Source organism: Canariomyces notabilis, assembly GCF_033297395.1.
Source record: "Canariomyces notabilis strain CBS 508.74 unplaced genomic scaffold N656scaffold_24, whole genome shotgun sequence".
NCBI lineage: Eukaryota > Fungi > Ascomycota > Sordariomycetes > Sordariales > Chaetomiaceae > Canariomyces > Canariomyces notabilis.
The window spans coordinates 115,995-138,477 of NW_027041846.1; the positions used below are offsets into that span (position 1 = coordinate 115,995).

Below are 22,483 nucleotides of genomic sequence, written 5' to 3' on the forward strand. Positions count from 1 at the left end.
TCGCATCCACCACCTGTTCCCCCGGAAGTGGAAGGACCGAAGCGCGAATCAGCATTTCGTTTGACACCAAGCAACTAGTTTCTTCTCCATGTCACGACGCAAGGCCATGATCACAGTGAAAAAATTGGTAGCGTCTCTTTGAGTAGCGTGTCATCCTTAGTGCAGGGGCCATGCTAATCTTCTCTGTATCGTTTCAAATTGACCAAATGCCCCGAAGGGCGAGGAAAGAAAGAAGAGAAGAGGAGGAAGATTTGTGGGTAGGTGGGAGGCATTATATACCTAGGGCTGTTAGTCCGTGCGCGTATGCAAACTTGCAGACGTGCACGGGCCATGGCCTCCATTTGATGATGCACCAGCCACACATCTATCTCTGTGGCGGCTCAGCTGTGGCACGCAAGTGGCGATATTGTGAGCTTTCTAGAAATCAGGGTGGGATCTTCCAGCAAGCTGATGGTGAAAGTGTAGAATTACAGATCTCGTCAGGAACCTGTACTAATGCTAAATGCAAATCTCTGTATATACTGAATCCACAAATGTGCGACGGGCAGGAAGATGACGCCTTGCAACACCAAGGCGCCCCAACCCCAACGGCGTGACAACAACCGCCAACGTTGACTATTAGGCGTCAGAGATAACCCAAACAGATTCTATTCGCTCTCGATATGTATGTACCCTTAATGATAACCGCTGTTTCGAAGCCAGATCATAAGCATCTAGTTGTACCCAGTCACTCATGAGACCCTGACGCCACGCCTTCCAGATAGTATACAGACCGAATAACCAAATGTAACCCATGACTCCCTCTATGCCAATTGATGCTCCATGCTGCTCCTTCCCTTTGTGTCGTAATCCTCGTTGTCTCGTCCGACCAGATCATAACCCTCCACATCCGTATCTCAAGCGGTCAAGGCTCAACTTGCTCAGCGTCAGAGGCCGCTCCCTTGCCCCACTCCCGCGTGCCGTCCCTCTTCACCGAAAAGCACTGTATCGCACCGACGATCGCCACAAGCGCGCTCCCGTACCACGCCAGCGCGGTGCAGTCCATCTTCTTGCCTATCGCATACAGGTAGCCCGCCACAGGTGGTGCTACCATGCGACAGGCAGCGCCGGCGCTCGCCGCAAGGCCGTTCACCTTGCCCAGCACCGTGAGTGTCGGCGTCGCCTCTTTGATGAGAATCAGAAGGAGCGGGTAGAGCAAGATGGAGAAGAAGTTGCGGACGGCCAGGCAGAAGTAGATGGCCGGATAGAGCATTCCCTCGGGGACGTATATCAAAAACGGTACGATCAGGTACGCTATCGGGTGCAGGACGGTGATGAAAATGAAGAGGCGGTATACGCCTACGCGCTCGGCCATGAGCGGGAATACAACGGCCTGCATGAAGAGAGCAATGACCCCCTGGACGGCCATGACTACACCAACAGCCTGGATGGAGAGGCCGAGGCCGCCGGGCGAGTAGAGCGGATTCAGATGCGTGGCGAGGGAGCGGAGGGGCATCCTGTCGTCCTCGAAGAAGATGGGCAGGAGGTGGTCGTACGTCATGGAGTGATAGGTAAAGATGGACAGGGACAGGATCACGGCCATGATGCGCTTGCAGAAGATGTTTGCCGGCTTCTCGGGGTCCTTGGGCCATGCCGGCGTGGGCTGTTCCAGGCTACGCACAGTTCCGTAGTTCTCGTCTCGGAGGTCGACCGCCGGGCGCTTCATGGCGTCCGACGTCTCGATCAAGGGAGTGTTTTCCGAGAGGAACGTGTCATCTGGCAGCAACACGCGCGGTTGCATGTCAGGGTGGGTCTCTTCTAGCAGAAAGTACCCCAGTAGGATGCTCATCAAGAGCATTCCAGCGCAGATCAGGTTGGGCAACAGGTAGGGAAAGCGTTCGAGCAGCGACCCGCGGGGGACTAGGTGGGGGTACGACTTGTGGGGGTCAGCAAACAGACCACCAATCATGGGCCCGATTATGGTCCCGACGCTCCAGACGAAGGGCACTGCGCTGGTTAGCTGGTGACTGTAGTGTACTTAGGAGCAGCCGCACTCACTGATTGAATATGCACGTGCTGTGCTTGGTTAGCAGGTTTTCAAAAGCACAACTCTCTGGGTGTAACTTACGCTCGTGCTCGGGTTTCGTGACCAATTCGCCTACCATGGTCTGGATGACGCCGATGTTGCCGTTCAGCAGGCCACCGATGGCGCGTCCGACCAGCGCAATCCAGATATTGGAGGCAAAGCCAACCATGACCATGCTGAACATGGTCCCCACGCATCCCAGCAGCAGCACGGGCTTGCGCCCGACCCTGTCCGACAACCCTCCCCAGTACATGCCCATCAGGGCCTCCGCCAGGGAGAAGGACGAGATGAGCAGACCGGCGTAGAAGGAGGCATCGTCTTCGCTGCCGATCTTGAACCGCTTGATGAGGTCCCAGGCGTACGGGAAAATGGAGGTTAGGGCGATGGGTTCGGCAAGACGGACAATGGCTGCAGGAGTCAGTTTGCTCGTTGTTGCGGGGAAGGTTTGAATCAGAACCAGCTTACCTAGTAGGAAGAGCTGAACGGTGGGAAACTCATCCGGGTTGCGGGGACTTCTCTGCTTGGTTAGATTCATTGCGGCGAAGCGAGGCTTCAGTCTTACAGTCCAGCAGCTCTGGTGCGGCGGAGGTGATACGCCGTGGCTGCTGTGGCAAGTGTATCTACGGCTATAGTCACCGAGATGCTTGCTTGAAGAGGGAGAAGACGAGAAAGGCGAATTCAGGATTTCTCAGAGTTGTCGCCGCTATATGATAAGAATGCCGCCCGTCTGCATATGAGGAGTAGAAAGATAAGGGGAAATTTTTTGACCAGGGCGCGTGTTGTGTTGACACAGACAAACAGCCCAGGACCGGGTTTCGATGAGTCCGGGTTTCGATGCATCGAGTCTGTTCTGTTTCCAGCCGGTGTGTCTGGGTCCGATCTATCGGCGCGCCACTATTACACGTACCCGCTCTGCCGAAAATGCGACCGACGACCTTTGCCGTAGCTTTCTCTCCAGGAGGGCCGTAAGCCCCATGCTATGTAGCAGCGACTCTGACGGCATCGTCACTCTGCAATGCTCGGCATGTATCACAGGACGGGCGGGCGCGGAGCCATTCCGGCGCATGCCATCAGAGACAAAAAGGGAGCCGAATGAGAAGCATTCTACCCTAACGGTACCTACCCCTCCAAGCATGCAAAGTGTGGTTTTAGTGTTGGAGGGCTCGGTAGCTCGGACCGTGGCAACGCTGGTACAGCACAGTAACCCGCAGCTTCTTCCACACAGTGCTGGACGAGCCGTCTTCTTGCGCACGTCCCAAGCCCGGCGTCGCAAGCAAACTCAACAGTACCTTCCTGAAGTTGCGCTCGGGAGTTTAAGACGCTCTGGCAGTCAAAGTAAGCAACGGCTAGTACATTGAAGAGAACAACAAATCCGCCCTAAGCTAGACTCCCGGAGTTTGTGTTGAGTCGGCTGCAGCACCCCACCTGATACCATTAGTTAAGATACCTCGATACTTAGTATATAAGTCTATCTTCCTTTTCAGACAAGGTCGCGTTATAAGTGTTTAAAATACTATACGCCAAGTACGTGTACACTAATATCAAGAGACTAAGTCCACGCAAGGTTTAACATGTCGCATGAGCTGACTTTCACCTGTTTCCAAGGTTGATTCCGTTTTCAACCGATCCTTTTAATGAAGTTCGATGGAGACAGTGTTTATCACGGAGTCAAAACCAACTCAACCGAGATGGCTCGGCAACCCGCAGTCCTGCAACGATTGGTCCTATGCAGGCGCGCCTGCATCCTGCGCTTACTGGCCAATCACCAGCCGCTCGATACTGTGGAGATTTCCCGACGATATCAGAATGTTCTTGCCTTGAAATCTGCATTTCTGTGAATCATGGAAATGCCCGGATTGGCCCGCACCAAACACCAGGCTTCACCGTCGGTCTGACATCGGGCAAGACTCTCTTCCCAGCCGGGACTACCCGGGTTTGGTGCATCCGACCAGCGGTGTGATCTCTCTGTAACTTGCCAATATTTCACCACTCTGAGAATCAGGAAACTCACTGCTGAGCGCCACAACAACGCGCACCCAACTTGAACTGGGCTTTGCAAGCGACGGATTCTGGCTTGATCAGGGCCTCCAACGGAAACCTTTGATGATAAGATAAGGCTTCAGATAACGATGCTGAACGGTTTCACACAGTCAATGGCGTTCTCGATGCTTATCGCGTTGCATTTTTCAATCTTGACGGGCTGGATAAATTCCTTATCGTGCATGCACTACAACGCAGTCCGCACCTCCTTATGTATGCACGAGGCCGCATATTGTATGCATGAGCCGCCCTGCAGCTTCTTCAGCCGATGCCCCTGCCAATCCTTTTCCTGCCGAACTTCTTGACGGACTTCACCCGACATGCTCAGCGCAAGAGGTCGTGTGCCCAATGGTAAGCAGTTGGGCATCATGATCAATGGAAGTAAGTATCAGACGAAAGGGGTAGCGGGACGTCATCCTCCACTCACGTTTGGTATTGTACACTTCAGAATGTCTGATACTTAGAATAGTGTTCAGTGCTGTACGGATACTGTACAAGCAGATCTACGGAGTACACGTATCAGATATCCAGCCGCTGTACCTCCGTAGAGGTAAAATACATACGTCACCACAAGCTTCGGCGAGACATATCTAGAAGTATCTATGCCCCAGCATGTCTATCAATCAACTCTCGAATGATCCTCGAAGTCCGGCCTCGAGCTTAGTGCTTAGCAGGGCAGCATCCATATGCCCTCATCCGGCGAGTCGACTCCAATCGGGCCGGCAATCAGGGCCACTCGCTATCTTGCGGCAACACCACCCGCTGTATGAGATATAAGGTATTCTTTACGGTCTACACTAATGTACGCCCATGTTCCTGGACCATGTACGGGCACAACACAGGAGCGCACCCATCTGATGCCGAAGGCCCCGAGAACTCCGAGGGCGGCGGAGCCGTGCAGCCAGGCTTCGGCTACCGCCGGGTTTAGTGCCGGCATCAAATGAGAAGGCCGGGGCGCACTCTGGACCGCGCTGTAAAGGGCTTGGGGGTTGAGCCGTGTTGTCCTCCCCGCAAAACCCCACACACGGCTGCAACCGTCACGGGGGGCGCGGCGCACGCCGTGTATGGGGCCCGGGACCCCGTATCTTGGCCGCCTCCTTGGGTTCGGATATGTAGTCGGGTTGGCCAGTTAACCGCCTGTCAGCCCTGTCTGGGGGATCGGTTTGCGTACCCGGATCCCCCACAAGGGCTGAAACTACCGCGCGGTGCTGCTAATGCATGCGATCCCGCGACATGGTTCCAGGGTTTGCCAATGTACACACGCGACAAGCGGCGAGGAAGTATATGCCCGCGTGGGGGTTGCGGCGGTTCGGCTTCGCGATGTGGGGTTGTGTGTAATAGCCCCGTGGGTAGTCTGTGTTGCCGGAACCTGACTTCTCTTGGCCCCATTTGCCCGTTCTTCGGTTTTTAAACCCACGCTTTGCTCCCTCTCGCCTCTTTGTTTGATTTGTTCTCCGCTGCGGCCGCGGTTCGTCGAGTTTGCCAAGTCTGAGAAAATCGGTGTTGCGGCATGGAATCGGGTGTATGAACGGTAGCGGGGAGGGTGGAAAGTTTCGTTAACGAGCAAACGGAGAATTCGTACCAATCGTCTAGTGTTGGGTCTATCGCTAAATGCAGTAACCACTCGGCAATCAGTGCTTGTAGTCCATCCTACCATCCCCGATGACCTTCCAGAACTCCTCAATGATCTCTTTCTGCCCGCCGCTGGCGCCCCGAACGGCCAGGTAAACTCTTGAATCCAGCGCCGGGTTCCAATCCCCGGGGTTCCCACTCACCATCTGTCCACCGGCCTCGATCAGGATACACCACCCAGCTGCAACATCCCAGGCGTAGCATCCGCCCTCCCAGTACATATCCAGCTGCCCAGCGGCGCACGCGCAAAGATTCAGCGCCGCGCTGCCTAGCGAGCGTAAGCCGCCAACCATCGCGCCGCCGCTCTCCTTCGCCGCGGCCAACTTGCGGAAAGTCCTCAACTTGAGCTCAAAATTCTCACCATCGCGCTGGCTGCCGTATTCGATGGACACCAAGGCGGTACTCAAGTTCTCAAGCGGCCTCGTGCCGCCCCCAATTGGTAACCGCACTTTCTCTCCTTGTCCCTGGCCCGCAGCGAGCGAGGCGTTGCGCTGCATGTAGCTACCCTGGCCGCGGATGCCCGTGAAGAGCAGGTCCTGGAATGGGTTGTACACGACGCCCACGGCCGGGACGCGGTCGACGGCAAGGCCGAGCGAGATGCACGCGTTAGGGAACGAGTGCACAAAGTTGGTCGTTCCGTCAATCGGGTCCACGATAAAGGTAGGCGCGGCGGTGATAGCCGTCACTTCCGGCTGGTACGACTCCTCGCCGACGAAGTGGAAGGCCGGGTACGCGGCGCGCAGCCGTTCCAGAACCATCCGTTCAACGGCCTGGTCGGTTTCTGTTACAATGTCCACGGCTGGCAGAGCATCCCTGTCAGGTTGTCTGCTGATACTGGAAAGCCATTGGAGAGTGGTACATATATGTACATACCATTGAGCTTAGTGTCAGTTGAGATGCTGCTCGGGTTTGCAGCGAGGATCATGCGCCCCGCCTCGAAGGCGATGGACACCAGCGTGTCATGGACTTCCTGAAGGTTGACTTCTGCCATTGCGCTTCAACAGCCGGTTTAGATGACCTAGAATGTCTGCCTTGAAGGGTTGGTTGGACAATGGAGGCATGGGGGCATGGAGCTGCCATGCTCGAAGTCTGATGGAGGGGTAGCGGGGTAGACCGACGTGAGGGACCCACCCGATGGAAGTTGATGTTGCGGTTGCATTCTGCGGCGATCGAAGGGCTGATGCAAGCAGCTCTTCGAGACACTAGACTAACGTTAGTGGAACCTGCTTCATGCTAGACTGTCGAACCGCATCTGGAATCAAAGGCTCATCAGCTGGAGTGGAGTCTGCAGCGATCGTGCGGTCAAGACATCAATATCTTTCGAGAACAAGCGCTGATAAAGGAATGAAAGCAGCCAAACGCCTCAGACTGTTGCGTATCTCCCCGAGTATCCCAAAATAGAAGGCTAAATCAAGGCGTAAAACACAATCATAGAGGCACCCTTCCAAACGAGACATCACACCTCCTCCCGAAAGACAGATCTTCTGTCCTCTTCCCCTCTAGCCGCCTTTCGTGCGGCGAACGAAGCGTCCATCGGCCTTGGACTGACCCCCCTCAAGCTGATGTTGCTTGGCTCGGCGTCGTCGCCAAACGGGTTTGCCTTGGTAGCCGCTCCCGGAACCGGTCCAGGCGACCGACTCCTCGTCCTTCCCCTTCTCTCCTCCTCGTCCGGCCCAACTGGCAAGTTCATCTCGTACCCTTCGCCGCCGGGCTGGCCACCGCGGGAGACCAGCCCCATCTCGCGCTCCTCTTCGTACGGGTTGTGCTCATCCGGGCCGTGCCCCACGCGCGAGTCCCACGGATCGTCGTCGTCGTGCTCAAAGCCGCGGTGGCGGCTGGTGCTGGCGTAGCCGGCGTTGTAGGACTGCCCCTCGTACGCACCAGCCGCGGTGCGCTTGTTACGGCCGTGGCGAAACATGCGCATGCGGTCGCTGAACCAGCCGGCGGGTCCGCCTGGGGCTGGCGACGGGCCGCTGTATGATGAGGACGACTTCAGGAATGGGATATAGGACTTTAGAGGAGGTGGAGGAAGCTGGAGAATTGAATTAGCTCGGAGTAAACAGGATAGGTAGGGAAGCACGGGGGACAGAAGCTCACCCCCAGTCGCTGTGCTCGTATGCGGGTAAAGACAATCCACCCTATAATCCCGGCAATGGCAGCCAGGGCGATGACGAGCACGACGATCCCTGCCGTGTTCATCGTTGCGGCTGTCCAAGAAAGCGATCGGGTCAAATTGTTGAAAGCCTCGATTGAGGCAACAGTAGATAGAGGTTGTGGGTTGCGTAATTATCTTTAAGGATCGGCATGGATAGGTTGTAAAGGCTCCAGGCCAACGGGCCTGGAGCCTTGGTGTAACCGGGTTGCTTTGGCAGCTTCCAAAGGCGCTGAAAGGCTACGCGAGAGAACCGCCCCACTTCTTATGCAGTGCCATCGTCACCGAAAGCTGCCAGGCCGGATTGGGCGAGAGTGGAAATCAATGGGAAGTCACTATCTGTATTTCAGTCCTCATAAATTCGTCGTTGTCATCCACTAAACACAAGATGTGGGCAACTGATCTAGAGTTTACAATTCAAAGCCAAGCGAGTGCAGATTCCGATCAGGAGGCTGTATAGCATCCTCTACCCGTGACCCAACACAACTACCCCGCCAGGTCGGTAGCAACCCCTGACAACAGAGTTGCATCTTTCAGACACATCGTCCTTGGAAGAATATAGGTATTTCACCTGGGTATCAAGCAAAGCACGAACTCCAGTGCCCGCCGCTCCTCGCAAACGCCATACTATCTACGAATCTTTCGAGGGTACACCTCCCCAGCTCATCCGCCTGGCATCCCCTGAGCTTAATCACGCGATCATTCACGAGCACCCTCACCAGCTCCTCTCCTCCGCCACAGCGCATCTTCTCCACATAGACCCTCGCCGCAAAGGGAACCGCCCAGCTGGCCGCGTACCCACCGCTTTCCTTGGCCGTCCGTTGCGCGCTCTTATCCAGGTTCTTCACGCCCTCGTAGACGCCCAGGGCGGCCAGCACGCTCATCATGTCATTGTCGTGGCTAAAGTCGGCGTAGAGGGTGCGGTTGAGCGGGAAGGTCCTTTCATCGCCGTCAAGCGTGGCATTGGTGCTCGTCGCGTCGCGCACCGGTGTGCGCGTGAGACGTGCCAGAAGCTCATTGACGAAGCCCACCCCCTGCGTCGGCCCCAGCGGGTTACCCGGGCCGAAGCCATACCACTTCCCGAGGGACTGGTAATAGTCGTAACTTGACCACTCCGAGGGCGTGAAGAGGTCGCAAAATGGGGAGAGGATGGCCCCAAAGGGTGACGCGACCGTGTTGAAGGGGCAGAGGTCCATCAGGGCGACCGTATCCGAGTCGGTGAGGTTTGCTCCTGGGAGGTTGGAGTTCAGTCGGGAGGTGACGGGTGGAGCGAATACAGCCAGGAAGACGGACTGCGCGTCGGTGCCGACGGAGGAGTAGATGCCCTTTTCAAATGCCGGACAAAGGCCGTGATGAAGCGTATTGTTCGTGTCCGTGTCTTCGGGAATGATGAGCAGCTCATCTAGAGGCGAGTCCCACGAAATTCCATCCTTCAAGAGGGCATCTTGGAAACCCGTCGTCCAATTCTGAGCTGAGCGTACCACCCGTTCCTGGCCGGAGGAGCGAATAAACGGGGCGGATGTTCTGGCTAATGAACGGTAACGGTGATAGAACTTGAGGCCCGAGTTGACCATCTGTTGCTCGCCCATGGGGGTGAGGTCGTCCGCGCCCAGCGTGTAGTTGTAGGTTTTAAGAAAGCCATAGCCCGGCCCATAGTCGGTCACGACGTTGTGGATCCTGTCAATGAGGCTGGCATACAGGAGTGCCCTCCCGGGGGTGGGGGCTCTCGCCCCATGGCGGGACAGGATTTGCACGAAGGTCAGTTCGCAGTCCGCCGGGACAGCCGCGTTGATTTTGGATTGCACCGAGAAGTACGGCGAATACTGGCCCCAAAAGTGGGAGATGGGAACGCTGCACTGGAAGCCCCTTTCAGGGGTGTCGCAGTGCGGCAGCTCAGGTCGTCTATCAAGTTAGCCAGTGTCATGCACAAGAGGCGAAAGACATACAGAATAGTTATTGCCAGGTAGCTAAGCGCGACAATGTGCAGCACGGCCACGGCGACAAGCTTGAGAGTAGTAGTTACCCGGCGCCGCAACCCACTGGCCTGTCTTTGCGTGTGGGCATTATCGTCGGCTGGAAGGGGAGCATATCTTGAGCCCCTCGAGAAGAACGGACCCATCTTCCAGACAACTTGCCCGCGTGCTGTTCAACAGCCCGATATTAACACCGGTAGCGATGCCAGCTCAGCCGAGAAATTCATCAACCTTGTCACCTTTCAGGGCCATTAGGAGGTTAATCAATCCTACTGACGCCGTCTTCCGGTATCTTGGTATGGACGCAGCATCGGCTGATTTGGTCGAGAGCAATGTGGAATTGCTGAAACCGACAGGAACAGGGCAATCGTGGCCCGAGCGTTGCACTCAGTGGAGCTCGCCCTAGACTCAGACTGGGCCAACAACACCCCTAGGTGAATACTGCGAAGTACTGTACCATAGCCCCCTGCCCAAGATTTAACTGGCACCGCAAAAACGGTTGTAGCCTCTTTAAGCCAGGGAAGCATCAGCAAATGTATAAATTCAATCCCCCAAATCTTCAATGATTGCTTGGAATTAGATCGGGGAATCACTAGCAATTGAATAGCTATCTAAAGCAGCTCATTTTATCTTATTTTACAGCCCTTTAAGTGTCGTCTTGATGTTGAATGTAGTGCTGTATTGTTTTGCGGTGCCAGTTAATTCTTGGGCAGGGGGCATAGGTACCTTTGTCCCAGAGCACTACCTGACGGAGCGCAGGCATAACCCAACTGTCGGCATCCGAAGACGGTGAAGGAGAAATGAAACAAGGTCGGGTTGAGTTTTCTGGATTCCTAATGAACAAATATCTAACAGGCCCAAACAAGCAAGACATGGTCAGCGGCTACAGACAGAGTGACCTCTATACGAGCTGCAGGTGCGCGGGATATTGTATGACGGCGGCTACTGAGTTGCAGCACGATTGGTATTGACCTTATCAAGACATTTCTCCAACTTACACACCTTTCCATTTTATAGTAGCAGCGCAGGGCACTCGGCTCCACGAGTGTTCCAAACAATAGCTGCGAGTCTCAACCCATGGTATATCTATCTCCCTTGACACAACACAAAACGCCATGGTATCATAGGTAAAGTAACCAAGAACAGAATATACGCCCTCCATTACCCTTAACCTGACCCAACCCAACCCAAGCAGGCCATCCAGTCCAGAGCGCCAAGCCTCGCTCGACGTCCATCGTCTGGTACTGTAGACGTTGCCGGTGATCCATCCATCTGTCCCATCCTTACCCATCGTGCATTTTACAAGGCCATATCAAAAAAAGAAATATCAAAACGCAACACCCACGCTCAGCGGCCGGTGTCCGTTAGGCATCACATTATCCCCACCAGCCTGCAGATTAAACCCCTGTCCATTCACCGTCCCTTCAAACCCCCTTGAAGAGCCAATAACTGGGGTGGTATGTCTCGATCCAGCGCCCTGCTTTACCCTTGGGGTGCTCGCCGCGGTGGTCAGGTTGGTCGGCAAGGTCTTGGTGTCGCCATCTTCATTCGTGTCCCAGGTATACACCGACGAAGCCGTTTCCATGCTAGTACGCGGCATTCCTCCAGGAGGGGCGACACACTGGTAGAAGCCGTCGCCCTCCTTGAGCGGGCGCGGGGTAAAGGTGGCGGTGGGGGTAGTGGTGATCGTGCCGGTAGCGGTGAAATAGGTCGGTGACGACCCGGTGCTCTCCAAACCATGGTTGTGCTGCTGCTGCTGCTGCTGCTGGCCATCTTCTGGATTGAAAAGCCAATTTGAGACGCGGGAAAAGGACTTCTTCTTGCGGAGGGGCGGGCGGAGAACAAGCGGGAGCGGTGGGGCTAAAGGTCGGTAGAGGTCATCGTCTTGTTCTTCTGACTGGCTACTCTCCCCATGGTTATAAGCGTGCGTGGCCCGATGTGGCGGGGAAGGAAATGCTGCTGTCGCCAGCTCAACAGCCTCTTCCTGGGCACTCATGCCACCTATGTTCGAGGGAGCAGTACGCGGCCGGCCGTCGATGCTGAGGCGCTCGGCGAAAGATGGTGCTGCCGCTGGAAGAGCCGGTATGGACGGCATCGGCTCGAGGCCTGGGAATGTGAGTAGAGATCGCGCGGTAGGGGCCAGGCAACATGTACCTCGCACGTCGTACGCCGTCGACGGGCGGCTGTTGAAATAGATGCTCTGCCGCTCGATCAGTGAGTTGATCTCAGCCTGTAGGCGCTCCTTTTCGACAAGAGCGCTCGCAATGCGATCGACAAGGCGTTCCGTGCTAGGGGCAGTGTTGGCCCGCGCCCTTGATTTTGGGGGTATTCTTGGCGGTGTCAGACTCGCATCAGACATGCCGGACTCCTGCCGCGTATGACGGCGGGGGAGATGGAATGACATGGACGAATAGCTCCTCTCGTTGTTGAGCGTCGTGCCGCTGCTGGAATCCCATTTTGAGCTGCCGCCGGTGTAGGCGCGGGGCGGCGGCGTAACAAATTCGTCGTCACAGTCGAGATGCGGGAGGATCGGCGAAAGCCGGTTGTGGGGTTGGTATATGCTCAACTCGATCGGCCGGAATGAGAACCGACGGGAGCGCCTCTGCGGAGCCTGGAACGCATCGGAATGCAGGTGCCGAAAGTCTGTCGGCCCTGATATCTGCAAGCGTCGTGTGGACGACGGAGATCTGAACCAGTGCCTGCTTGTCGAGCTGCTCTCCTGTCTCGCCGGCTTCCTCAACCGTGACCTCTCCCTCTTTCTTCCCCTCTGCCCCTCCTGCCTCTCCCTCTCCCTCTCCTGCTCGAACGTCTTCTCATACGTCTTCTCGCTCGACCATAGCGGCTCTGCCGATGGCCGTGGGATGAGGGTGGGTTGGTCCCGTAAGACGACGATGTTCCTCTCAATACCTGTCGGGTTTAGTACGCCGTCAGGGGCTGAACGGGGCCCTAACTCACTCGGACGAGGCTTCTCGTCGGCGCCGCAACAAAGAATAGAACTAAGCCATGAAAACGACATGCTGCCGGATGAGATGCAGCCGACGATGTTGGAGAAAAGATCTCATGCCTCAGAAACGAGCGACATCCAGCGACCAGCGACCCGGGAACAAAGGAACAGGGCACACAAACAGAAGCACATGACGGAGAACAGAACGGGCGGCTCGGCCGGAGCGGCCATCTTTTAGATGAGACGGCCTCTGCTCGAGGCAGAGCTACACGCACATGTAAGGCCCCATTAACAAACAGCTGAGCCAGCGATGTGCCAGTGCATAGCTACCTAGTGGTAGCCAGCAGCCGGGAGGTGAGGTTGCAGGGGGCGGCATCTGATAGGCTGGGATGGTCCGGCTGAGGAACCAGTTGGCGCTTACAAAACCAGGGTGCCTCAGGGTGCTAGGGTGGATCGAAAGGCGGCGCTACCACCCCGAAGCATACTCAGATCATGGCTTGGGCCAGTCGCGTGTCGTGGAGGTGCCGCACTCGCGTCAATGTCTCAGTCCTTTTCTTGGACGTGAGCAGCAGCGGCCACGGTTGCGGCGGCATTGCCACATGAAAGGGGGGTCTCGTGGGCCGTCAAAATTGCGGCCGGCAGATTGCCAATTGACGAGTTCAGACTCAGATTCCTGGAGGAAGGCTGGGCGATGGGTTGCTGCTATTCTTGCCTGAAACCTCGCTCACGGCACAGAGGGTGTGCGGCCCAGCAAGTGGCCTTGATCACGATCTGGTGGAGGCAAAGCCCGTACTGGAACTGAACCAGGAAATAAACTCCCGTTGGCTTGGTTGGCGTGCGCCAATCTAAGATGGTATTCCGACTCACGGATGCAAGGCACACCCGAAGAAGGCGGTTTCGTCAAAACCCGGCCGTTGGCATGGATTGGCTTGCCCTGCGAAGCTCGTGAATGCGTCCAGTCAAGGAATACGGGCCCTGGGCCATGGCGTCCTATCACTAACGAATCCCCGGGTGTGTCTGTCGTGCAGATGGTGCAACTGGGTGGAGCGGAAGCCAAGTGGCGAACAACGTCAGCAGCGCAGAAAAATCATCATAAAGGTGAGGCAATCGTCAAATGCGTCCACTCAGCACTCAGCTGCAGCGTTCAGCGCGTTGGGGATGGAAAACGGGGAAATTTGCGTTGATTTCTGGGCGACCGCCAGGACCCAGTGGCTCGGGTCGTGCCTTCCCCTGATGAGACAGCTTCTCCGAAACGTGCGTTAGCGCATTACAGCATCGCAATCCACAACCATTGCACATGCTGCGGGAGTTTACGTTGAGGCCTCTGTGCTCACTTCAAACTCGTGAAAACTCCAGCTTCTGAAGGTTTGAAAGGTCTGTTGAGCTAATCAATCAAGGTACCTTGTTTACGGGCCCTCCGTTTCCGTAGTCCGTATCGTACTCCGTACTCCGTACATAACGTTACACATCATGTAAGTTACGTGCAACATTTTGCATTCAGCCACATCCAGCCACCATCTCGGCTGGGCGCGGGGCTGGAATCCTGGATTACATAAGGAAGGCTGAGAAACCGCCAAGCACCGGCACAGACCACGATGCAGCAAGGGTCAGTTGAGATACGTGTCTGATACAGATAGTTACAGCCAACGTGAAAGTAGCTAAATCTGTTAAACTTCACCACAGATTATCATCATTCTGGCGGTAATTTGCTTGCCATCTCAACCGCCAATTTTCCAGCCATCCCTCTTTTACCGCCTCGAACAATCTGTAGCAAAGTCACGCGCAGACGCACCGACATTCCCACCACAACCATCTCAACCATCTCAATCGAACCGGAGCGATGCAGGCTCCTCCGGCGAACGGGCCAGCGCCTGGGCAAATGGGCATGCCCAGCCCGGAGCAGATTGCTGCCATGCAGCGGCAGCTTGCTGCTGATGCCCAAAGAGCCGGCATGACAGTACCACAGTTCATCGGTAAGCATGGAGTCGCATGGTTGCTTGGTTGGATGGCTCTTGCTGACGGCCAAAGAACACCTCAAGAAGCAGGCCATTGAGCAGCAACAAAGGATGATGCAGCAACAGCAACAGCAGGGCCAAGGTCAGCACCAACACCAGCACCAGCACCAGCATCAGCAACCGCAAACCCCCGGCCAGCCTCAGCCCATCGTCCCCGGACCGCCCAACCCGGTGGCCCTAGCACTCGCCAAGTTCCTGCGAAGCCAGAACCTCAAACCACGCACCTGCATCCTCAATGGCGAGCGCAAAGACATGTTCCGCGTAAGTCCCGATCCGTCTCCTGACGGGTACGCCACGAAATGCTAACAAGCCTGTGGGGTGGGCGCTAAACAGGTGAAACGCGCGCTACGAGCCCTGCAGTCGGACGCGTACGCAGCGGCGCGCAAGAAGAACCCGGCGCTGCCCGAGATCACGGACCGGGCGTCGCTCGAAAACACGTTCAAGATGCTCCCGCTGTCGATGCTGGCACTGCGGGTGGTCAAGGCTGAGGACCCGCACGAGGGCCACAGCCACGGCGGGACGGGCAAGAAGCCCAAGCGGGTCAAGGGCCTCTGGACGGTGCGAATCGAGCCTCAGCAGGAGGCCGGCGACGACATGTACTACGTCTGGCTGTGGGAAGGAAGCCAGGTCATGCGCAAGGTCTACGCCGCCCTCGCTCTGTTTGCCATCTTCGCCCTTGTCTGCTACCCGCTCTGGCCCGTCAAGCTGCGCCAGGGCGGCTACTACCTCAGCTGGGGCTTCCTGTGCTTTTTGGGCCTGTTCTTCGCCATGGCCATCTTCCGCGTCATTCTCTTCTGCGTCACCTACTTTGTCCTACCGCCCGGCTTCTGGCTGTTCCCTAACCTCTGGGAGGATGTCTCGGTTATAGACAGCTTCAAGCCCGTTTGGGCTTGGCATGAGGTCAGTCTTTGTCTCGCGCTCTCCGCTGTTTTTCTGTGCTGACTCTTGCTTGTTTCTAGCCGGCTGCCAAAGGCAAGAAGAAGAAATCCAAAAAGAGCTCCGGCTCGGCAAACGCAGGCGCGACCTTTGCTGCCAGCACTGGACAGCCTGCCCCCGCGACTGCCACTACTACAGCCACCGCTACCCAGATCTCTGCCGCCCCCGCGCAGCAGCGCAGTTACGTGGCTCCAAGAGTGGAGGAGCTCGAGGACGATGAGTGAGGCAAGGCCGGCGTTTGGCGCGATAGTTGGGAGACTGCATGTGGCAGAAACTCAGGGCTCAGTTTGTCATTAAGATGCATATTTAAAGTGTGTTTTTTTGGCGGATGGGAAAAAGAAAAAAAAGATAATGGCAATGGATCGTCAATAACATTTCCCGGAAATAGCAAGCTCATCTCCGTCAGCCTATTCAACTACGTATACAACTCATCCGTCAGCGTGTTCAGCGCCAACCCGTCCCTGGCCAGGTCCTCCACGTCGATCAAGAACTGCAGCGGCATCTCGACTAGGTTCCCCCGCACGCCGCTCAGCCATTCCTTGACCTCCTCGACGCCGCCGGGAAATTCGTCTCGGACCACGTGCCCGTAGTCCACCTTGCCCTGCTTGTACCCCTCCTGGGCCTGCTCAGCCGGCTCGCCCGGAATGACAAAGTGTTTCGAGAAGAATTGGTCGTAGTCCTCCCACGTGCGTACCTTGTCATCCGGCACGGGGTGGAATGCGCGGCTGAAGATTTCCGTGTTCCGCCGCGCCGTGTCGCGCCAGAGGCTGATAAACTGATGGTCCATTGGGTCCCGCACGAGTCTGTCGGCCGGCGAGCCCCAGTCGTAGTCGTTGACCGGATCGTGGGTGATGGGCGTCCAGTTGCGGTCCGGCACGTCCGGGCGCTGGTGAGCCAGCAGGCCGAGGTGTTTGCGGTAAAGCTGGCGTCGGAGCGAAGTGGCAAACGCCGAGGCCGTGTACGGGCGCCCACCCATGTAGCTGTCGACCGGGGTGGGGTCCTCGATGACGACGGCGATCTCGCTGTCGTGGTCGCCGCGCTGGGAGCGGTCGTTGAGGTTGGCCGAGCCACAGATGACAAGCTGGTCGTCGGCGATGAGGACTTTGCTGTGGATGTAGAGCTGCTCCGAAACAAAGGCGTCGAGCTCGGCCTCCAGGGGGCCCGTCCAGGGGATGGTGCGCAGGTCCGGGCCCGAGTCCATGTAGCATGCCGCCACGCTGTCCCAAGTCGGGTCGGTGAGGCGGCTGGCAGCTTCCTGGTAGCGGCGGTACTGGCTGTCGCCGCGGCCGTGGTAGTCGCTGCCTTGGTACCGCTCGTCGTATTCGCGGCGTGCGTCCTCGTAGCGAACGCCGCTCTCGTGCTCGGCGCGACCCATGGCACCCCCTGTGTTGATGCGGTCGTAATTGCGCAGGTTGTAGAAGTTGATGTACCGGTGGGGGTCCTCGATTCCCGCGTTCCGCAGGGTCTCGATGATGCTGTGTCCTCCACGGTTGATGCTGTTGTACTGGAACTCCATGATAGCACGCGTGCCGAGCGCGCCGTCCGACTTGAGATCCCCAGCAAAGGCAGGCACGGCAGGCATGATGACAATGACCTGGAAGTCCTCGCCATACTGGTATGCCCGGATGATGCGGTCGACAATTGCCGCACCGATCTTGTTAGTGACGGGCCTCTGCTCATCCGAGGTGGCCGTGATGAAGAACTGCGGCAGTTAGCTCTGTCCTCCAAATCAGCGATGACTGCGCGAACCTGGTTCTCAATGTAAACGAAGTGCTTAGCGTTCTTGATAGCCTCGATGTAGGCATTAGCGATCGAGTGCTCCGTCTTCACGCCCAGTGACCATTGACAGCAACTGCTGGAGTTAGCGTGTGCAGGAAAAGCAAGTGTGACTCCTACAATACCTCCGAGTGAGCTGGATGTGTGCAGCAGCCGTCTGACGATGCGACCCTCCTTCCTCGCCACCGAAGAAGCCGTGCATGTGCCGCGAGAAGCGGTCGTGTAGTCCCTCAAAGAATTCTCCGCCCCCCTGCAACAGAGGCTGCGGAGCATGCTGATAATGAGCCGGTGGTGCCTCGAGCAGCTGATACTTGCCAGGGTTTTGGGCGTTGTATTTCTTGTTGAAGATGAAATTCCTGTCTTGGTTAGCAGGCATCAAGGAGGTGTAAGGGGCCACAAACCATCTCTGAACAAAATGCTCCGCCAAGTTGTTGACGACAGGCCCAGAGAGACTGATTGCGATATCTGACCATCCCATGCGCGAGCTCTTGGTGCGGTCGACTGCGTCGGTCAGTCAAGATACGCAGGCACGCACGTGGGCTTCTTACGCTTATTGTTCTCCCACTTGTCGACATCCTCAAAATCGTAGACTCTCGCATTGTTGTAGTCCTGACCAGGGAAGATAATGTCGTCCATATTGCCGGGATGGGCGTCGGCAATGGGGTGGCCTGCAGCGTCAGCGGAGCCCTCGACGACCAAGGAACAACCTACTGTTCGTATCCCATCTTCCAAAGCCTAAGACAGTCAGCAATGTCTTCATTCCGGTACAAGAGCACTTACACATATCCAGGCCGCCCATGAAGGCCACATTGCCGTCGATGAGGCACAGTTTCTCGTGGTGAGCCCAGTACAAGACGATGTCATCGGCTGTGCCATACAGGTTCTTGAGGGCATCTTCAGAAGCCCTGGCAAGGTCGAACGTCTTCAGGCTGAAGTTCATTAGACCGGAGTGGAGATCCTGGAGGCCTGATACGAGGCTAACGCCGCTTGGGCGGTGGTCAGGGTGTCTGAAGACCTTGATATTTGGATGCAAGGCCTCCAAAGCGTGTTTGGTGTGCTGTGGCTGTCAGTCCTGGGCCGAGCCGCAGTGAATGCTGGTCTTACTTGAGAGTTCACTGTCGTTGTCAGCCCCTGTTATGTCGACGCAGCACGTCGTACAACACATAGATACACCACTCACAGGTCAGAGCCGCCTCAACTTCCTTGTATACAATCACGTTGACGCGAACCCCACGCTCGGCAGCAGCCTTGAGCAAGTTATCGAGGCGGTACCGCTCATTGCGGGCAGGGGGCCGGCGAAGGTATAACTCTGGGCTAACGCTCGTCAGATCACCAGACCTCTGCTTATCCAGACGAGGGAGCCTACCTCAACCACCAATCCAAGATATAAATGGACTCGCGTGCCTCTAGATAGGGTTAGCGCGTGACCAACTTCCTGAAGCAGATGTCGTTACCTTCCAGGGCCATAGAGACGGCCCAGAAATAAGAAGCGCCATCCACATACCACTTGGCATGGCCGGTCGACCGGGGAGCGAACGAGCCGTAGCGGTTAGCGCTGGTTTCGGCATGGATGTCTTGGTCGTGACACTGGGCGTCGTCGTGAGTGTGTGAATGCGTCTCATCTGTCAAGAGATCTTCCAGGCCATGCTTGGCCTTTCGAAGCAGCGAATGAAAGTCCATGATGCGGATGCTAGATCTCCAGCCCTGGGTATCAACGATTGGTTTGGTACAACTGCGGGCAGTTGAACGCCCAGAAGACAGTGGATGTGCGGTTTCCAAGTTCTAAACTAGATCTCGTGAAGCTGATATCGCTGAAACCGTTGCCACAAGTGGTCTCCCAAAAACTAAAGATCTTTGTAGTACTAGGTGTAGCTTGACAGCAGGGATGACCTCAGCAGCCAACTGCATAAAAGCTGAAACGCTGCGGCAGTTTGCCAAATTGGCTGTGTAGCTATCCGTCAGACCAATGGGAGGCCGTCGAGCCAGATCCTGTTTGGGTCCCAGTCCCCATTCACAGGCCGGCAATTCGATCCGATCCAGTGCTCCTTGTTGCCGTTGTCAGAGACATAGGGCTGAGGAATCCACCTTTTGGCGACCGTTTTAAAAGACATGGCAACCGTTGGCGTGCAAGGTGCTGCGGCACGAGGACATCGCGGCATTCCTCGGCAGAGCTCAATCGAGTTCGACGTCTCATTGATCCACCTGAATCATGAATGGATGGATGCTCGGCACCCTCTCGGCTCGCCGGCTCGGCTACCAAGGGCCCATACGGAGTTGTGTTGTATGGAGACGAGGAGCCGAAGGAAGCCTGCGCTGCTGCCGTCGGCCTCGGTCGGGCCCGGACTGATCTGCGCGTAGCTACGGCTCCGTCGCACAGCCGCAAACACGCGACAACACCAATGCCTGACGTTGGCCGAAAAATTGGCGATGACTGATGATGCCCGGTTGCATCATCTTCCGATGCTTCGCGGACAAAAGCCACACGCGCGCACACACACACACACACACACACACACACACGCACACACACACACACACACACACACCACATACAAGTCCATTCATTGTCAGTAACGTTTTTGGAATGTTAGCTAATCGCGGGCCTGGCGGGTAACCCCCGCACTAATTGCTGTGGCGCCGATTCCGCGCACACAGCTGCAGACACCCGTAGGAAATCCGGGAACGGGCCAATTCAGCCTTAAAACGGCGAGTAAATTCCCCTGACGGTGCCTGTTCCTGGGAGCTCGCAGCGAGACCAAGCTTCTGACGGCATCCAACGTAATATATTGCTGCGAACCGGCCTGCACACCACCTGCATTCCCGCTTGCAGCTTGCAACCCACCGCTTCGAAATTCGAGCCGACCGGTGAGCGTGATGCATTGAGCACTCATATTCTAAGGTACGGCCTTCCGTTCGATCACGGCCGAGGTGCCCCCCATTTCCCCCCTCCTCCTACCGAGGACAAAAGAAGATAGAGACCTGCCACCCACACCTCCGCCGCCAGCCGTTTGAGACATTTTTTTTTTCCTGTCACCAATCCGGTGTCGGCGCCATGCACATAGTTGGCTGACTCCTGACGTTCCTGCCCCGCAGACATCATTTTCTGGGAGGTCATCTCTAAAAGGGGAAAGCGAGGGGGGATTGAGAGCCGGGGAATCAATTGACACTGCTGTGGGCGGTAATGCGACAAAAAGCTCTCGTCCGGCTCGGAAATCTTGCCAGCGATTGCTAGCCATTGTCGCTGCTTTTATCCGCTACAAACTTGCGGCTGGGTGATTTCCACGCCCCCGTGTAATAGAACATCACGAAGAAGATAACAGAGAGAAAAGAAAGGAAAGAAAGAAAAGAAAACTCAAGACAACATGTCGACTTCCATGACCTACGTCTTCTCGCAAGAGCAACATGGCCAGCTCGTCCCTTATATCGCCGCGCTGCACGCATCGTGCATCACGCTCGACCACATGATAGGGCCCTTCCTGCCGCCGCTGACCAACGAGAAGCTGCTGCCGTGGTGGAAAGAGCGCATCGCCGAGGCGGCCCGAGGCGCCCGCGTCATTGTGTTGCTGCTGCCGGAGCTGGCCTCCGGCAAGAAGCCGTCCGGGTCCGACCTCCGCGGCCTGGCCATGCTCAGGCTGTCCGAGTCCGAGACGGGCTCCTTCCGGGGCCATATCGACGCCGTGCTAGTCGACCGCAAGCATCGCCGCCAGGGCGGCGCCAAGGCCCTGGTGGCCGCCCTCGAGTACGAGGCGGCAAAGAGGGGGCGGTCGTTGTTGGTACGTTGCGCGTTTCCCCATCTCTTGCTGCGTACCGGGCCGAGGGCCCAAATCGCTGACGCTGTTGCACCAGCTCGTCGACACGGAGACGGATAGCGTGGCCGAGTTGGCCTTCAAAAAGTTTGGCTACATCGAGATTGGCAAGGTGCCCCATTTCAGCCGTGTGCATCCCAATGGCAAAAAGGGCGAGACCTTTTTCTACAAGGAGTTTCTTCCGTCGCCGTCGTAGATCGTCTTCCCTCGGGACATTTGTATTTATACCTCTTATTCGCTGCTGGGCGTTGGTGTTGACGGCTGCTGGCTTCTGCTATTTAGACCGGACGAGGCCCACGCTTCTGGAGGATGCCTCTTTTTCCCGTTAACCTCCCAGGCATGTTCGTGTACCAATCTCGATATATCCACCGACTTCTACACTATCTCTTTCTCATCTGTCTCCCCGTCGCTCTAAGCTGGAGGTGTGCAGAGACGCGTGTCGCCGGTGAACTAAGTACTTAGTCGTCCACTTGTTGTCTCCGGGAGCGTCCCGACCGCGCAGCTACGGCATGGCACGGTCATGCAGTAACCCGAACACAATGAACGACTCATAATTTATCTCAGTCTAAGCGGACTCTGTGCTCCAGCCTTCCATTTGTCGAATGCCGTTACGGGATCAGCTTGTGCTAATGCGGCCCATTCTGAGGCCGCATGTCGCACACCCGCATGCAAGCTGCCGAGGAAGAGGCCAATTGACGAATCGCATGTTGCGAGTTGCGTGGAGGACAAGCCCTGCCTTCCTTCCGTCCATAACTCACTATGTAAGTCTAACAAGCTACGCAACAGGGCGCTGTAAGCACCATCTACACCAAGCCTGTCTCAGGAACCCCTTGGCAGTTCTGAAGAGGGTCATGTTCTGACTTCCCAATGCGTTCACAGGCACACACGTGAAAGATGACCGGCTGTAATTATTCTACGTAGGTACTTACACATCCGCCCACTTACGGGAGTACCTACAGCTCAGCACTGCGTCACAGCTGCTGGTCATTATCAACCTCGGACCTGTGCGGACTGGATGACTCGTATTTCACCCACACAAAACCACACACAGCATACCGCCCACTATATATGACGGTTGCGTGAACTTTGTAGCTCCTCATCCATGCGCCATCATACCTCCTGGAGAAAATGGGACCGGCATGCC

General features: G+C 56.5%; 9 protein-coding genes across 9 annotated transcripts; 3 read left to right on the forward strand and 6 right to left on the reverse strand.

Annotated features, from left to right (window-relative positions):
• Positions 1 to 904: 904 nt before the first annotated feature.
• N656DRAFT_770874 (MFS general substrate transporter) lies at positions 905 to 2,600 on the reverse strand (the record flags this gene model as incomplete). The annotated part of the gene is made up of 4 exons (XM_064813808.1): positions 905 to 1,999; positions 2,038 to 2,060; positions 2,108 to 2,473; positions 2,531 to 2,600. 4 exons carry the CDS (start codon positions 2,598 to 2,600, stop codon positions 905 to 907), a joined length of 1,554 nt encoding a protein of 517 aa, XP_064667120.1.
• Positions 2,601 to 4,811: 2,211 nt separating this feature from the next.
• On the forward strand, positions 4,812 to 5,626 carry N656DRAFT_326096 (uncharacterized protein). The gene has a single exon (XM_064809253.1). It carries the CDS (start codon positions 5,046 to 5,048, stop codon positions 5,514 to 5,516), a length of 471 nt encoding a protein of 156 aa, XP_064667121.1. The 5' UTR covers positions 4,812 to 5,045; the 3' UTR covers positions 5,517 to 5,626.
• Positions 5,627 to 7,028, reverse strand: N656DRAFT_325928 (inositol monophosphatase). The gene is made up of 3 exons (XM_064809251.1): positions 6,869 to 7,028; positions 6,611 to 6,732; positions 5,627 to 6,536 (listed from the first exon to the last, which is right to left on the reverse strand). The coding sequence occupies exons 2-3, from the start codon at positions 6,726 to 6,728 to the stop codon at positions 5,737 to 5,739; spliced, it is 918 nt and encodes a 305-aa protein (XP_064667122.1). The 5' UTR covers positions 6,729 to 6,732; positions 6,869 to 7,028; the 3' UTR covers positions 5,627 to 5,736.
• N656DRAFT_325978 (uncharacterized protein) lies at positions 7,006 to 8,201 on the reverse strand. Its single transcript, XM_064809252.1, has 2 exons — positions 7,835 to 8,201; positions 7,006 to 7,769 (listed from the first exon to the last, which is right to left on the reverse strand). Exons 1-2 carry the CDS (start codon positions 7,934 to 7,936, stop codon positions 7,194 to 7,196), a joined length of 678 nt encoding a protein of 225 aa, XP_064667123.1. The 5' UTR covers positions 7,937 to 8,201; the 3' UTR covers positions 7,006 to 7,193.
• A 266-nt stretch (positions 8,202 to 8,467) lies between these two features.
• N656DRAFT_770876 (3-phytase A) lies at positions 8,468 to 10,008 on the reverse strand (the record flags this gene model as incomplete). The annotated part of the gene is made up of 2 exons (XM_064813809.1): positions 8,468 to 9,791; positions 9,836 to 10,008. The coding sequence occupies 2 exons, from the start codon at positions 10,006 to 10,008 to the stop codon at positions 8,468 to 8,470; spliced, it is 1,497 nt and encodes a 498-aa protein (XP_064667124.1).
• Positions 10,009 to 10,799: 791 nt separating this feature from the next.
• On the reverse strand, positions 10,800 to 12,969 carry N656DRAFT_782771 (uncharacterized protein). Its single transcript, XM_064815820.1, has 2 exons — positions 12,818 to 12,969; positions 10,800 to 12,769 (listed from the first exon to the last, which is right to left on the reverse strand). Exons 1-2 carry the CDS (start codon positions 12,876 to 12,878, stop codon positions 11,190 to 11,192), a joined length of 1,641 nt encoding a protein of 546 aa, XP_064667125.1. The 5' UTR covers positions 12,879 to 12,969; the 3' UTR covers positions 10,800 to 11,189.
• A 1,447-nt stretch (positions 12,970 to 14,416) lies between these two features.
• N656DRAFT_782772 (translocation protein) lies at positions 14,417 to 16,173 on the forward strand. The gene is made up of 4 exons (XM_064815821.1): positions 14,417 to 14,779; positions 14,835 to 15,082; positions 15,155 to 15,721; positions 15,781 to 16,173. Exons 1-4 carry the CDS (start codon positions 14,647 to 14,649, stop codon positions 15,979 to 15,981), a joined length of 1,149 nt encoding a protein of 382 aa, XP_064667126.1. The 5' UTR covers positions 14,417 to 14,646; the 3' UTR covers positions 15,982 to 16,173.
• On the reverse strand, positions 16,075 to 19,602 carry N656DRAFT_782773 (phospholipase D/nuclease). Its single transcript, XM_064815822.1, has 11 exons — positions 18,988 to 19,602; positions 18,900 to 18,939; positions 18,714 to 18,847; positions 18,638 to 18,648; positions 18,314 to 18,590; positions 18,245 to 18,268; positions 18,082 to 18,201; positions 17,935 to 18,034; positions 17,659 to 17,889; positions 17,507 to 17,609; positions 16,075 to 17,459 (listed from the first exon to the last, which is right to left on the reverse strand). The coding sequence occupies exons 1-11, from the start codon at positions 19,211 to 19,213 to the stop codon at positions 16,173 to 16,175; spliced, it is 2,553 nt and encodes an 850-aa protein (XP_064667127.1). The 5' UTR covers positions 19,214 to 19,602; the 3' UTR covers positions 16,075 to 16,172.
• A 1,293-nt stretch (positions 19,603 to 20,895) lies between these two features.
• Positions 20,896 to 21,535, forward strand: N656DRAFT_800788 (acyl-CoA N-acyltransferase; the record flags this gene model as incomplete). The annotated part of the gene is made up of 2 exons (XM_064818046.1): positions 20,896 to 21,306; positions 21,380 to 21,535. 2 exons carry the CDS (start codon positions 20,896 to 20,898, stop codon positions 21,533 to 21,535), a joined length of 567 nt encoding a protein of 188 aa, XP_064667128.1.
• Between the last annotated feature and the right edge of the window lie 948 nt (positions 21,536 to 22,483).

Excerpts from the sequence above, each read along its gene's own strand:
- N656DRAFT_782773 (XM_064815822.1), bottom strand. The coding sequence starts at position 19,213 with ATGGACTTTCATTCGCTGCTTCGAAAGGCCAAGCATGGCCTGGAAGAT. Across the intron at positions 18,940-18,987 it reads CGTCTCTATGGCCCTGGAAG|AGGCACGCGAGTCCATTTAT; the intron begins GTAACGACATCT and ends AACCCTATCTAG. Across the intron at positions 18,202-18,244 it reads TGGAAGATGGGATACGAACA|GCCACCCCATTGCCGACGCC; the intron begins GTAGGTTGTTCC and ends CTGACGCTGCAG.
- N656DRAFT_782772 (XM_064815821.1), top strand. The coding sequence starts at position 14,647 with ATGCAGGCTCCTCCGGCGAACGGGCCAGCGCCTGGGCAAATGGGCATG. Across the intron at positions 14,780-14,834 it reads GACAGTACCACAGTTCATCG|AACACCTCAAGAAGCAGGCC; the intron begins GTAAGCATGGAG and ends TGACGGCCAAAG. Across the intron at positions 15,083-15,154 it reads AGCGCAAAGACATGTTCCGC|GTGAAACGCGCGCTACGAGC; the intron begins GTAAGTCCCGAT and ends GGCGCTAAACAG.
- N656DRAFT_325928 (XM_064809251.1), bottom strand. The coding sequence starts at position 6,728 with ATGGCAGAAGTCAACCTTCAGGAAGTCCATGACACGCTGGTGTCCATC. Across the intron at positions 6,537-6,610 it reads AACTGACACTAAGCTCAATG|CCGTGGACATTGTAACAGAA; the intron begins GTATGTACATAT and ends ATGCTCTGCCAG.
- N656DRAFT_782771 (XM_064815820.1), bottom strand. The coding sequence starts at position 12,878 with ATGTCGTTTTCATGGCTTAGTTCTATTCTTTGTTGCGGCGCCGACGAG. Across the intron at positions 12,770-12,817 it reads CGACGAGAAGCCTCGTCCGA|GTATTGAGAGGAACATCGTC; the intron begins GTGAGTTAGGGC and ends TAAACCCGACAG.
- N656DRAFT_326096 (XM_064809253.1), top strand. The coding sequence starts at position 5,046 with ATGAGAAGGCCGGGGCGCACTCTGGACCGCGCTGTAAAGGGCTTGGGG.
- N656DRAFT_325978 (XM_064809252.1), bottom strand. The coding sequence starts at position 7,936 with ATGAACACGGCAGGGATCGTCGTGCTCGTCATCGCCCTGGCTGCCATT. Across the intron at positions 7,770-7,834 it reads TACGAGCACAGCGACTGGGG|CTTCCTCCACCTCCTCTAAA; the intron begins GTGAGCTTCTGT and ends TCAATTCTCCAG.